Source organism: Macaca mulatta, chromosome 2 (assembly GCF_049350105.2).
Source record: "Macaca mulatta isolate MMU2019108-1 chromosome 2, T2T-MMU8v2.0, whole genome shotgun sequence".
Classification (NCBI taxonomy): domain Eukaryota; kingdom Metazoa; phylum Chordata; class Mammalia; order Primates; family Cercopithecidae; genus Macaca; species Macaca mulatta.
This window is the reverse complement of record NC_133407.1, coordinates 152,421,547-152,436,106: the sequence shown is the minus strand read 5'-3', so window position 1 is coordinate 152,436,106 and position 14,560 is coordinate 152,421,547. Positions and strand designations below refer to the sequence as shown.

At 56.3% G+C, this 14,560-nt stretch overlaps 1 protein-coding gene across 26 annotated transcripts in view; it reads right to left on the bottom strand.

Moving 5' to 3' along the window:
• Positions 1 to 14,560, bottom strand: part of FBLN2 (fibulin 2) — a 111,173-nt gene that overhangs the window by 55,601 nt on the left and 41,012 nt on the right. For 25 of the 26 annotated variants that reach the window (XR_013414209.1, XR_013414206.1, XR_013414207.1 and 22 more), the window contains one exon: positions 9,448 to 10,776. Coding sequence is in view for 21 of the 26 variants with exons in the window: in XM_077993489.1 (XP_077849615.1) it covers positions 9,448 to 10,776 (1,329 nt within the window). In the remaining 5 variants the exon portion in view is untranslated. Of the gene's footprint in view, positions 1 to 9,447; positions 10,777 to 12,013; positions 12,355 to 14,560 lie in introns of those variants that run through there. The other variant, XM_077993499.1, reaches the window with a different exon arrangement.

Here is a 14,560-nt window from a genome sequence, read left to right as displayed (position 1 = left end):
ACTGCGTGTGCTATGGAGGTGCTGTGGTTGCCTCACTTGCATTATTGTGACAATGGGTCATTTATACCATGACTGAGGTGTGTCCAAGGAGGAAAGACTAACATTGGTTTGGTGAGAATAGCAAGAAGGCCACCCCACAGCAGTGTTGGTGGGAGTGTGACCAGGGAGACTCACTGGGGAACCCTCAGACGAGGTGGGTGGAGAGCTACGCACAAACTAAAACCACCAGGAGAGGCTGCCCCTCACTTCTCAGACTGGCAAAGTCCAGAACCTGCTGAATTTCCTCTTTAGCACTTTCACCATCTAACGTGCCAGATTTCAGATGTTCATTTTGTTGACTGTGTGAATCCCCACCCCACGAGTGGCAGCTCCAGTCTTGTCTGTTTTGCTCACCCTGTCTCCCCCGCACCTGCAACAGTGAGAGAGGCACTCAATAAATATTTGTTGCATGAACAGAATGAGGAAAGAGACATTCTTATGCACTGCAGGTGTAAGTGAAATCCAGTACACCCTCCAGGGCGAACAAACGAACAACATCTACCAGGGCTATAAAAATACATCCGTATCTCCTAGAGCTGAGCCAGCCAGCACCTCTCAACAGAAATGCACAGGCATAAGGACCAGGGCTCTGGCAGAGAAAGCTCACGGCCTCCACTGGAAACAACCCCAATGCCCCCAGCCAGGGAACAACCTAGGCAGGGTGAATCCCTACAATGGAACATTACGCAACAATCAAAAAGACTCCCTTGCCGATACACGCGACAGCACAGTCTGTTCATTTATAAAAGTTTAAGAGCAAGAAAACTAACCTCTGCCATTATAAGTCAAGAAAAGTGGTTTCCTAGGAGGAGCACAAAGGAGGCTTCCTAGGGGCTGGTCTTGTCTCATGAGCAGATGGTCAGCTCCACAGGTGTGTTCACTTGTGAAAATTCATTTGAGGCCGGGCGCGGTGGCTCACACCTGTAATCCCAGCACTTTGGGAGGCCGAGGCGGGCGGATCACAAGGTCAGGAGATCGAGACCACGGTGAAACCCCGTCTCTACTAAAAATACAAAAAATTAGCCGGGCGCGGTTGTGGGCGCCTGTAGTCCCAGCTACTCGGGAGGCTGAGGCAGGAGAATGGCGTGAACCCGGGAGGCGGAGCTTGCAGTGAGCCGAGATCGCGCCACTGCACTCCAGCCTGGGCGACAGAGCGAGACTCTGTCTCAAAAAAAAAAAAAAAAAAAAAAAAGAAAATTCATTTGAGCTGTGTGCTTCTGACAGGTTCTAGTGGTTATGTGTCAATGAACAGCATACAAAGAAAAAAACCACAGACACATTGACCTCACAATTCCACAGTGGGGCATGCTATAGAGATGCTCACAGCAGCATCACTTTTTAAGGGCAAAAGACTGGAACCAACCTGAATATCCATCAGTAAGGGAACTGGTAAATCAAGATGGGGTCTGCATGCTGTGGGGCATTGCGGCCATCAAACACAGAAAGAGGACTTTCCATGCAATGACAGGGAAAAGCTCCAATATTCATAGTTCTTTGAAAAAGGCATAGAACAGAACGCTGTGCATCCTATATCTTGTGAAAAATACGTGCACGCACCTACATGCTTGTAGTTGCACTGACCAGTGGTTCTCAAGTGTGGTCCTGGACCTATAGGGTCTCCAAGACCCTTTCAGAGATCCATAAGGTCAAAATTATGTTTGTAATAACATTAGGACATTGGTTACCTTCTTCATACACTCTCCCCCAGAGCACAGTGTATAGTGGAGTTCTCCAGAGACTACATGACAGTGTGACAATGTCATCACTTTGAGGCTAATGGGATGTGTGCTTGTGTATTCTAGAAGTTTCTAGAGCAATCTCATGAACACATGCTCAGCATCATTAGTCATCAGGGAACTGCAATCTAAACCACGATGAGACGCTATTTCATACACACTAGGATGGCTATAACAACTGGTGAGGATGTAGAGAAACTGGAACTCTTGTGCAGTGCTGGTGGGAATGTAAAATGGTGCAGTCACTTTGGAAAACAGTCTGATAGTTCTTATTTTATTTTTTTGAGACAGAGTTTTGCTCTCGTTGCCCAGGCTGGAGTGCAACGGTGCAACTGTGGCTCACCGCAACCTCCACCTCCTAGGTTCAAGCGATTCTCCTGCCTCAGCCTCCAGAGTAGCTGGGATTACAGGCATGTGCCACCACACCCGGCTAATTTTTTATTTTTAGTAGAGACAGGGTTTCTCCAGGTTGGTCAGGCTGGTCTTGAACTTCCGACCTCAAGCGATCTGCCTGCCTCGGCCTCCCAAAGTGCTGGGATTACAGGCGTGAGCCACCGCACCCGGCCTCAGTCTGGTAGTTCTTCTAAGGGTTAAACACAGAGTTACCATGTGGCCCAGCAATGCCACTCCTAGATATGTTCCCAAGATGAAGGAAAACATGTGTCCATAAAAAAACTTACACATGAATATGAATAGCTACATTACTCATGATACCAAAAAGTTGGAAGAACAATGTCCATCAACAGATGAACAGATTTTTGAAATGTGGTATATTCATACATTATTCAACCATGAAAAGGAATTAATGACACATGCTACCACATGAATGGACACTGAAAACATTGTGCTAAATGAAAGAGTCACATACAAGAAACCACATAGTGCATGATTCCCAGAGAGTCCAGGGGTATCCAGAATATGCAAATCCATAGACTCAGAAGGGAAATTCCTGGCTGCCAGTGACTGGGAGAAGGAGGGAATGGAAAGTGACTGCTACAGGATGTGGGTGTCTTTCTGGAGCGATGACAATGCTCTGAGATTAGATTCTGGGGATGTCTGCACAACTCCGAATCTACTAAAACCCACTAGATTCTGATCCCTCAAAGAGGGACTTTATGGCATGCAAATAATATCTCAATAAAGTGGTTTTATTTGCATAAACCCACAGAGTTAGTTTCAAAAATTAAAATAAACCCACCACAGGCCTAGCCTTGGCCCCGGACCCTCAACATGGGTTAGGTCCAGCTGTGAAATGCACGCATTTTGCCCAGGCAGACAAACACAGGGAGCCCCCAGCTACCAGCCACCCAGACCCACTTGTACCTCTAGGTCCCCCATGGGAACCACAAGCCCTCCTCCTCTACTGGGAGACTGGGGCCCCCCGCCACAGCCCCAAGATGAGAGTTTCTCTTCCATGAAATGGGATGTCCACGTGGAGTATCTACAGGTTGTCACAGGGTGAAACTTGCTGCTTCTGACAGATGCCCCTGAGCAGAGGGCCTGAACCCAGCCGCCAGCCAGGGCTGGTGGCAACGAGACCTGGGGAGCTGGCCTGGAGGGGCCCCCAGCAAATGCAGGGCACCTGTCCAGCCTCGGAGCTCTGTGGACCCAGGGCAGCCACCTGCTCCCGTCCTCTCCAACAGAGCCTCTAGGCACTAGCTGTGCTCTTGTCCGTGTTGACAAGAGAGGATGTGTTCCCTTTCGGGAGCTCCTTGTGAGGGCCCTGTACCAACTCTGCCACTCCTCCTAGCCAGGGATCCTGTTAACACATAAGTTGGCCAGTGTCACTCCTCTCTGCTCAACACCCTGCTGTAGCTCTCACTTCACTCAGAGTAGAAGCCAAAGTCCTCATGGTGGCCACAGGCCTTGGACAGCCTGCCCCAGTGACCTCCCAGATCCTCTATCTCCCTTCCTCTCCGCCATTTATCTCAGCTCCACTGACCTCCTGTCCGGGCACCTTCCTGCCCTGGGGCCTTTGCACTCGCTGCTCCCTCTGCCAGGTGTCCAAGTGGCTTGCTCCTCCCCTCCTTTCAGCTCTCTGCTCAGGTCACCGCCCCAGGGAGGACTCCCCTGTCCACCCACCCTTCCTCTCACCGTGCTTTAATTTTTTTTCTTTTTTTTCTTTTTTTTTTGAGACAGAGTCTCGCTCTGTCGCCCAGGTTGGAGTATGGTGGCACAATCTCGGCTCACTGCAACCTCTGCCTCCTGGGTTCAAGCGATTCTCCTGCCTCGGCCTCCTGAGTAGCTGGGATTACAGGCGCCTACCACCACGCCTGGCTGGCTAATTTTTGTATTTTTAGTAGAGACAGGGGTTTCACCATGTTGGCCAGGCTGGTCTTGAACTCCTGACCTCAGGTGATCCATCCACCTACCTTGGCCTGCCAAAGTGCTGGGATTACAAGTGTGAGCCACCACACATGGCCTCACCCTGCTTTCTCTTAGCAATACCTGACATTACAGCAGGTAACTCCCATGGACTTGTTTACTGTTTTCTTCCCCAACAGAATGTCAGCACTGTGAGGTGAGGGTGGGGACCATACCTATCATATTCTCTGCAGAGCCCAAGGGCCTCTAGCAGGCTCTGCACACAGTTGGAGTTCTACAAATATTGGGTGGATAAATGAGTAAACCGGGGGGGATCCCCCTGACCACCCTTTCTCTCAGTAATTCCTCCTCACCCTAGTTCTCCTGACATCCTCTGAGCATCCCGAACCATTTCCCCTCTGTTCCAAGCATTTGCTTACACCTGTTCCTGGCCAGCTCACACAGCACCTCCTCTGGGAAGCCTTCCTGAATCTTTGTGCCTTTGCTCAGCCCCTCCCCCAGCTCCAGCTCTACTTTCTCCCTGTCTCCCTTCTGAGGTTTCTAGAGATCTGTCCCCACAGCTGGATGCCTGTGTCTTGTTCAATCCCATATCATTTACTCTACAACCTTCATTAGGTGTCAACTGTGAGCATGTCCTGGCATCCCTGGGGAGGCAGAGATGAACGAGTATGGACTTGGTTCACAGGTTGGGGGCTGTGAGGAAGACATGCCTATGGGATATCTGGGAAGGCTTCCTGAAGGATGGGCATGAGGGGCTCTGGAGTGTCAGCAGTGTTCCCATCCACTCATTCTGCTGCCCATAGCAGTGGCCTTGGGCAAGGCTCTTAACCAGCTTGGATCCCATTTTCCCATCTCTCAAGGCCTCGCACAGCACTTGCTGGGCATGGATCACGTGCAAAGTCCATTCACATGCAACGAGGGTGAAACTGGGGTCTCTGTGGGCTCCTCCAGGCCCACCGGCTGCCACCCCTGCCAACTCTGCTTCCAACCTGCTTACAGTGGGCAGGGCACAGAACTCGCCCTCGCCAAGCACCTCCTGGGTGCCCGGCTCCTGTTTCTGTGATTTGATCCTCCCACCAAGCTGGGGAGGTAGGCTCCACTCCCTATTCTCAGTGGAGCACAGTCCAAGAGGTGTGGCTAGCAGCACCAGGTCACAGGCGGGAGGTGGCAGGCTGGGATGGGGGAGGTGGGGAGCATGCATGTTGTAGGTGGGGTATGTAATGAAGTGCACGTGTGCCAGGGAGGGCATGCAGCCAGGCTCAGGAGCGTGGTGCATACAGTGCAGCTTCCAGGGTTTCTGAAATAGAAGCAGCCCCACCCCCAGCCCCCAACCCTGCCTCTTAATGCCCAAGGCCTCTCTGGTCTGGGTTGTGGGATCCTGGAAAGCAGCTTTGTTCTCAGGAGCCCCAGTTTTCCCCTCTGCCCTGAGCTTTCTCAAATGGATTTTTGGGTATGGGCTTTGATGAGGCCTGCTGGCTGACAGGCCGCCAACTAAGTCCGCCTTATCTTGTCTGACCGCTGATCTGGCAGGGGACCCAGCACATGCAAAGGCCCAGAGACCAGAATTAGGGCAGGGACAGGCAGCTGCAGCTTTTGGTGCACAGGGAATGGAAGGTTTAAGGACCCAGTGGCAGAGGATGATTTCAAAGGGGACCCAGAAGCTCAGGCCTGGCCGGATAAACATCCATGCCCGCACCCCATCTCTCACCCTCCTGCCCACCCACAGCCCACTCGTCATCACCAATTCATGGGCTCTGGCTCTACAACCCACAGAATTTGAGTATGTGGCTTATGGTTTTGTGCCTCAGTTTTTCCATCTGTAAGCAGCAGGGAAGTCCCTGCGTCATGCGGCTGCTTTGAGGATTAAATGAGCTAATTCATGTTCAACGCTCAGCTGAGGACTTGCTGAGTAATTAGAAATGTGACGATGATTAGTCACCATCTGTCCTCAGTCCACCCGCTGATATCTTCAACAGATATTTACAGAGCACCCTCACTGAGCCAAGGCTGCGACAGTGGGCAAGGCAGGCGCAACCTCGCCCTCGTTTAGGGTCTAATGGGGGAGGAGGGCGTTACAGAGATGTACACAGGCAGGTTTATCCCTGGTCACAGCCATGTGTATGCAGCATGGGAGGGGTGGGAGACAGAAGCCCAGCAGGTGGGGGATCGGGCTGCCCAGCTGAGCCTTCTGGACTAAGTGGGGTTTGGGCCTTAGAGCCCCTGGCTGCTGTTGTTGGGGGAGGCCTTGAGGGATCTAAATGATGGAGGAGCCCTTGGTGAGGAGAAGCTGGGGAGGTGGCTTTGCCCTGCTCAGCCCTGGGCCCTGCAGAAAGAGAGGTAATGGGGCCGGAAGTGACCCCTCCAGCCACGTTGCCATGGCAGCCCTGGGGCCTAGAGAAGGGGTTTCCAGCCAGTGCCCCAGGCCTGGCTGGGCTGGGGGTCCTGTCTTTGAGCTGGAGCCCTGCCAGGGATCCAGACTGCCTCGGCCAGGACGTCCCTGCCTCTGAGCATGTCCAGATGTGGCCTAATGGAAGCCACATGCCCAGCTCCCTGGGCTGGGGAGAAGGAGTCTGACGTCTGTTGTCACTCAAGGGGCTTTGTGAGGGCGGCTTTTCCTGCAGGGCTGGCACAATGGAGGACCACATGGAGGAACCCTGGGGCAGGGCGGCCCTCAGGAGGTTGGAGGTTCCCAGAGCAGCTGGGGAAAGCCCCTGACCTGCAGAAGGCCTCAGCACAGCCTGTGGCCCCAGGAATGCACGGCAGGAAAGGGGCCCCTTCCTCGGGGCCTTACACAAGCAGGTTCTGCAGGGCAGGAGTATCTGAATGCCGTGATGCTCTGGCTAACAGGGAAACGCTAAAACTCAAATGACTGCTGCTGTCGACTGCAGACATCCCTCAACACTGTGACTCTGTTAGGCACCGTGCTCAGCACTCTGTGATTACCGAGCCCCGTACTCCTCACAACAGCCCTCTTAGTTTACAGGAGTAGAGAGTGGGCTACAGGGAGCTCAGGCCACCGCCTGTGGACACAAGGGCAGAAAGTGGTGGAAGCAGGCTTCTCTTCTGCCTTCTTCAGCTCTTCACCCTCTGACAGTTGTTTCTTTTTTTGTTTTGTTTTTGTTTTTGAGTTTCACTCTTGTCACCTAGGCTGGAGTGCAATGGCACGATCTTGGTTCATGCAACCTCTGCCTTCCAGGTGGTGATTCTCCTGCTTCAGCCTCCCAAGTAGATGGGATGGCAGGCGCCTGCCACCACGCCAGACTAATTTTGTATTTTTAGTAGAGATGGGGTTTCACCAAGTTGCCCAGGCTGGTCTCGAACTCCTGACTTCAGGTGATCCACCCACCTCGGCCTCCCAAAGTGCTGGGATTACAGGCGTGAGCCACCACACCCGGCCCACCCTCTGACAGTGGTTTTTGAGTGCCCAGCATGTGCACAGGAGCCGGACAGATGCTCAATGTACAGGTTGGGCAAAACCCAGCAGAGACCCTGCCCCTGAGGAGCCTGGGTCTTTGACGGGGAGATAAGGACCCCAGCAGTCACAGAGGTGTGATGTTCTGAGCAGTGATATGAGCTGAGGAGTGAAGTGGTGAGCCTCACTCAGGGGATCTGACTCCTCCTGGGGGTCAGGGAAGGCTCCCTGGAGGGAGCCTTGAGCTTCCACTTGAGCTGCAATGTGGAGGATGAGGTGGTTAAGTGGGCAGTGGTGAGAAGGGGGTGCTCCAGGCAGGGGAAACAGCACATGTAAAGGCTCTGTAGCCAGAGGGAATTGAACTTGATTGAAAGGAAGCTCTGACTGTTGTGAGAAGAGGCTGGGGAGGGGCAGGAGGGAGCCATATAGGGCAGAGGATGGCATGATCTGATTTGTGTTCGAGGCGCTCCCTCCAGGTGCGGAGCTGTCCCGTCTCACACTGAGGGAACGCTGGGCCTTTCCAATGTCCACGGGTCTGTGAAGCCCCCAGATTGCCCAGGCTGTGGCAGCACAGGGTTATCTGCCCAGATTAACCTGTTTGCTAGAGGACTCCTGAAGCCTCTCCTCTCCAGTGTGGGCCCGCAGGGGTTTCAAACATGGGTGGGGTCTTAGGAGCATCACCCCAGGGTCCCATGGAAGCTAGACCAGGTTTCCGGATCTGCAAGCCCCCAGCTGATGCGACAAAATCATCCCCTGCAGAAGTTCAAGGCTCCTAAAGTGAGCAGGAAGGGGTCAGCCTCATGGGGGCTGTGGCCCCTGTTTAGCAGCAGAGCCCTTTGAGGATGGCTCTTAGGTAGGCTCAGCGGACCCTTCCCCTCCTCACCGCAGCCCATGGGGTCTTCTAATGGGGTGTCTGACTGTGCTGGGCTACGGAGGACCTGCTGGGAGCAGGCATGGACAGGCAGGAAGAGGCCTGGGCTGCCTACCAGCCTCTGCACAGCCTCGGGCCGGTCCCCATCTGAAGCCTGGGTTCCCTGGTCCTGGCTGCCTGCTCTGATGTGCCCAATAGAGTGTGTTGAACTCTGTGTCACATGGCTTGGAGGATATAGGATATACGGTCAGGCTCCAGGGCCTTCCAGGACCACTGCTCACTGGTTGTGTGACCTGAGCCTCCAGCACCACCGCAAACCCCAGTTGCCTCGCTGGTGAAACAGCGTACATGGTTGTAAGCACTCGGTGCTGCTGGAAGGACTGACGGGAAGCTGCCTGCCCAGCTTGGAGAGGGGCCTCCATGGAGTGAGGGTACAGCTGGTGTGGCCCCACCAACTCCACTGGCCCAGCACGGCCAGCAGCCCTGCTCAAATGGCCCACCCACCTTGCCTCTGTCCACGAGTTCACTTCCTTCTACAACACATACTTATGAGGTTAGAATTTGTTGCAGACACTTAGAAATGGGAAGACGTCACATAAAATTCAGCTTTCTGGCTGACATTTGTTGAAAAGTTGGCAGAGGTGGCCATGCTAGGCTCCTAGGTCACAGGCCAGCCACCAGGGCAGCTGAGACCGCCCTTCACATTTCCTGCCAGGGCACGCGGGGGCCTACCGGGCTGAGGCAGGAACCCTTCTCAGGGCGCCCAGCTCTGAAGATGTGCACCTTCTGGACCCTTGACCACAACCACAGCCCTACCAGAGGGCCCAGCACCTCCCACAACAGGAACCCCACTCCCACCCACCACCCCATCCCAAGAGCTGGGCCTGGGAAAAGGTGCACTCTCACAGCCTCCTGCCCACATCAAGGGCCTAGGCTGGCCGCCCTAGGCCTGGCCCCACAGATCCAGCATGCCCAGTCCCAGGCAGAGACCTGGGGCAGTGGCCAGAGCCCGAGGCTGCCCTTCCCACACAAAGTGCCCTGAAGGAACCAGGACAGGGTCTTACCTTCAGGGCTGCTTCTGGGGACAGAATGGACAGAGTTGGGGTCTATGTCCTCCTCCACGTGGGAATGGGGCAGAACCTGCGGTTTCCTGGGCACTTCCCGGGTGGGTGGGATCCAGGCTGCTTCAGGCAGTGGTGTGGACAGGATGGTGTGGGGGCTGGGCTTGACTGGGTCCCTGGGAGAGCCAGGCATGGCCTGAGTCGGGATGAGAGCGGCTTTGCCCGGGCCCGGTGCAGGCGTCATGCCCTCCAGCCCACTGCTGCGGGACGTGGCTTGGGCATCCGGGATAAGGTTCTCTTCGGGCCTTGCCCCAGCTTCTGCCCTCTCCTCCTGCATGGGAAGACTGGGTCCAGCTGGGGCTGTAGTGGGCAGCCCATCCAGCCCCCTGTGGCCACCTGCTGCCAGCTGCTCGGTGACAGCCATTTCCTCTCTCTCCTCCTCCTCCTCTTCTTCTTCCTCACTGTCCTCGGTCACTCTCCTAGCTTTGGCCTGCACTGGAGCTGGGGGACCCAGGGCAGCGGCTGCTGTCGGCCTGGGGAGGGCAGCTGGCCAGGGGGGTGCCTGGATGGTGGACAGTGGCTGACTCCCGCCTCCCAGAGCAGCTGGGGGGCCCCCTGCACCTGCCTGGACTGCACCCGCCTGGACCTCACCCCCCAGGGCTGCTGCTGCTTCCACCTCAGCCACCTCCTGGTCATAGCTGTAGGGGTCTTCGTAGTGTCGCTCGGGGTCACCCTCCTCGGCATCTGAGAAGTTCCCGTGGCAACCGGGGAGCTGGTAGCAGATGAGCTCTCCGCCGGCGTCAGGGCAGTGGCAGGCCCGGCAGGGCGGCAGGTGAACAGTGTGGCCAGCTGCATACTTGCGGCCCGCGTGGATGCAGCCCACCTGGCCACACTGTGGGCAGCTGTCAGCCACCACTACAGCCTCGATGCAGTTGGGCGGCAGCTCCGGGCACAGCATGAACTGGCAGCTGATCTTGCCGCCGCCTGGTGGGCAGGTGCATTCAGTGCTGCCGAAGTCCACAAAATAGGACTGACCGGCAGGCACGCGACCGCGCACGAAGCCACCCTGCAGGCAGTCGTAGTACTGGTAGCCCTCGCAGGCACAGCCCTGCTGCACACACGTGGCGCAGCAGGCACCCGGCTCCAGCGCCTCCTCAATGCAGTTCTCCAGCGGCGGGCACTCCACGCCCGTGCAGTCCTGCCGAGGGGCAGCTGCGGCCACGCTGGGGCCCAGGGCCAGGGCCAGGCCTAGTGCAAGCCAGGCTCCTGCAGGCTCCCAGAGCAGCACCATGGTCCAGGCCAGCCCAGGACGGTCCCCTCTCCTGCAAGACCCTGGGGGAATCGGAAAGGAAGCCTGTCAGTACTGGGTGTGCGCACACAGAGTGCACACTGGCACACACATGGGCAGGGGGCCCAGCCTCAGCCACCTCACACGCATGCCCTCATCCCCAGGAGCACACTAAGGACTGCCTCCCCCCCACACACAGGCTCTGCCACACGTGGGGCAGATCACAGACAAATGAGTGTGCAGTCACTGGCTGCCACAGGTGTTGACCTGGAGTTGCTGACAGCCCCACGTGTGTTTGCTGGGCCACTCAACCCTCCACCCTCACCTGCATTCTGAGGCAGACCCTCTGAGTGAGTCCTCATGCCCACACACACACACGCATGCACAGCCCCACACCCACTCGGTCGCACTCACCAGGGCACATTAAGCAACATGCCCCAAAACCCTCCACGCAGACACACACACTGTCTCACCCACAGCATGCCCGTGTGCCAGTACACACCCTGGGCAGCCTCACACACACAGTCCCATGCACACACCCGACCAATCCCTGCCCAGATCCCTGACTCAGTCCCCAGCCACGCACCACAGCTGCTGGCCAGAAAATATGGTCAGTGGGGAAATGCTGGGCAAGAACAAGACCCCCACTATAGCCCCAGCCCGCAGACCCTAGGACTCAGGAACACCCCTGTGAGACCCCCGGGACTGCAGGCTTAGCCCCAGGGGATGCTCCTGTCCCCCTCCCCAGTAGCACTGGCAAATGCATCCTGATGCCTTGCTGTCCCTAACACCCCACCAACTCCCCCAGTCATGTCCATTCTCCCCGCAATCCATCTCCACTCCCTCCCCACGGTCTCTACCCTTCCTTCCATCTCTAGGCCCTGTCTCCGCTCCAGCCTCACCTCCGGTCTGCACTGGAACAGCCCCGCCACCTCTCTGCCCACCCTGACTCCACTCCTCCCCTTTCCCAGGGAACCCAGTCTGGTCTGATGGCAGCTGGCCCCAACGTGCCACGGCCCCACAGCCTGCCCCAGTTTCCCATGGTCAGCAAGGAAAGGTCTGGATTCCCAGCTGAGCCTGGCATTCAAGGCCCTACAGGAGCCATCCCAACCTGACCCTCCCACGGGCCCTTAGGCCTGAACTTCCCCAAGGGATCTCTTCTCTCATCTTGCACAAGCCACTCAAATGCCACCTTTTCACCAATCCTCATGCCTCCTCCCTCCTCCACCCTGGCCCAAGTCCCTGGTGCCTGTAGCCCCACTTGTGACCCAGTGGCCATGCCTGCCTCTTCTAGACAGCTTGCTCCCCAAAGTCACAGACAAGAGCTCCTTCTCCGACTCCCAGCCTAAAGCCCAGCCCCACAGGGCAGTGACAGAGGGACAATGGGGCTCATCGCCACAGCAGTGGTCCCCAGGCTGGCCCCATCTCTGAAGGAACACCTCCTCTGTGCCCAGCCCCTCTAGGAACTGGGGGTTTATCAGCCAGCAAGACAGGTTCCCAGCATCCTCCCAGCACTGACACCCTCAGAGGTGGAGGGGCAGATAATAAACCCAAGAGCAGACCTGTAGAGAACTGAAAGCCAGGCAGGCACGAGCCCCATGATGAAATAAACGAAGGGAATCAAGGAGACGCGGCAGTGTCCGTGGCAGTGTCAGGGGAGCCTGCGTCAGCCTGGTGGAAGAGGAGGGCTTCTCTGAGGAGGGCGTCAGGCAGGGAATGGCAGGGCCAAGGGGTTGAGGCCAGACCAGCAGCAGGCAGGTGAGGGACAGAGAGGGCCGCTAGGGCTGAGCCATGCCAGCACAACGGTGGTAACTGCGGAGCAATGGGCTTACGGCCTGCTGTGAGGGCCTCTGGGTGTGCCTGCAAGTGCTAGAGCCTGGGACTCTCCAGTGCAAGGGACCCACCCAGCTGCCTACTGCAGGGGAGCCAGCAGGGAGCAGGTGAGAGCGCCCAGGGCAGTAAGCGAAGACAGCAGGAGTCAGTGGCACAGGGGATCTATTCTGAAGGTAGGACCCACAGGATTTGCTGATGGATAGGATGCAGTGGACAGAAGAGAGAAGTCCAGGAGCGCCTGGAAGGGGGAGCTGTGTGACTGAGGCAGGGAAGGCTGCGGTGGAGGTCCATGGACGGGCGGGGAGATAGAAGCCCATGCCCAGACCAGGTTCAGGGCCAGGGGAGTACCACAGAGCCTTTGGGGCCTTGAGGGCTGACGCCCCTGCCCTCACACTGAGATGCCACCTCAGGAGACTGGAGGACTCTGTAAAGCCACTGACATTAGGAGTGGGCCCCTGGGAGAATCAGGGCCTTTAATCCCAGTCAGCAAAAGCAAGGGCCCTCCAGACTGCAAGGGAGAGGTCCTCAGGTCCACTCTCAACAGTTCCTTTCTGTGTTTGTTTTTAGAGGCAGGGTCTCACTCTGTTGTCCAGGCTAGAGCACAGTTGTGTGATCATAGCTCATTGCAGCCTCAACCTCCCGAGCTCAAGCCATCTTCCCACCTCAGCCTTCTGAGTAGGTGGAACTACAGGTACACGCCACTACACCCAGCTAATTTTTTTCTTTAACAGGGGTCTCACTGTGTTGCCCAGGTTGGTCTTGAACTCTTGACTTCAAGTGATCCTCCCACCTCAGCTTCCTACAGTGCTGGGATTACAGGCATGAGCCACCGTGCCAGCTGACAGTGCCTTTTAGGAAAGAAAATCTTTGGCCAGGCGAGGTGGCTCACGCCTGTAATCCCAGCACTTGGGAGGCCAAGACAGGTGGACCACTTGAGGTCAGGAGTTCGACACCTGGTCAACATGGTGAAACCCAATCTCTACCAGAAATATAAAAATTAGCTAGGCATGATGGCACACACCTGTAATCCCAGCAACTCGGGAGGCTGAGGCAGAAGAACTGCTTGAACCCCGGAGGTGGAGCTTACAGTGAGTCGAGATCGTGCCACTGCACTCCATCCTGGACAACAGAGACCCCGTCTCAAAACAAAAGGAAATCTTTGGTGAACTGAGACCCAAGCTCCCTGCCCTCCTGCCTTCCAGTGCATCACACACCTAGGTATGAACATTGCGTCCTGAGAGGACAGTACCCTGGCCACAGGACACAGGGCTGTCCTAGAACTTCTTCCAGAGGAACTTCCTGCCCAGCCCACCCTGCACCACCACCTGGTCCACCAAGTCTGTCCCCTTGCTCTGCTCACTGGCACAGCCCCCAGGGTGGCCTGGCCCCTCGGCCTCCTGGGTGCCCGGCATCACATTCTGTCCATGCTCAAGCAATCCCAAACCTCAGGCTTGCCCATCTCCCCACTCCAGGCCCAGGGCAATCATAAAGAACATCAGGCCCAAGCCTGACTCTACATTCTCCACATCTACTGCGCAACCCTAGGCACGGCCCTTGCCCTCCGTGAGCCCTGGTTCTGCATCCACACAGTGAACATGTTCCACCACACCTCAGGTCATGGTCGGGGGCCCACCAGCATTCTCTGGCCCACAAGTGCATTTTGTTTGGCCCACATAGTGGGTTTCTCATTTTAAATTGGTTACCAGCATGCATAAATTGAAAACGTTCACATAAAAATTCAGGTTTCCAACTCCTGTTTCAAGCCACAGAGCTCTGGCCACCCTGAGATATCACATGGGGTGTGAGCTCCCAGGTTCCCCATGTCGTCTGGGCCCCCCAAATGCATGCAGCTCAGAGTACCCTGGTGCTGCCTGAAGGTTGTCCACTCAGGAGGGGAAAGGACTATCTGGGATGTGTGGAGAGGGAGTGGCCCACGTGGGGTGGCTCACCTGGGAGAAAAGCAGACCCCACTGTCCTCACACCTCCACAGTTGTT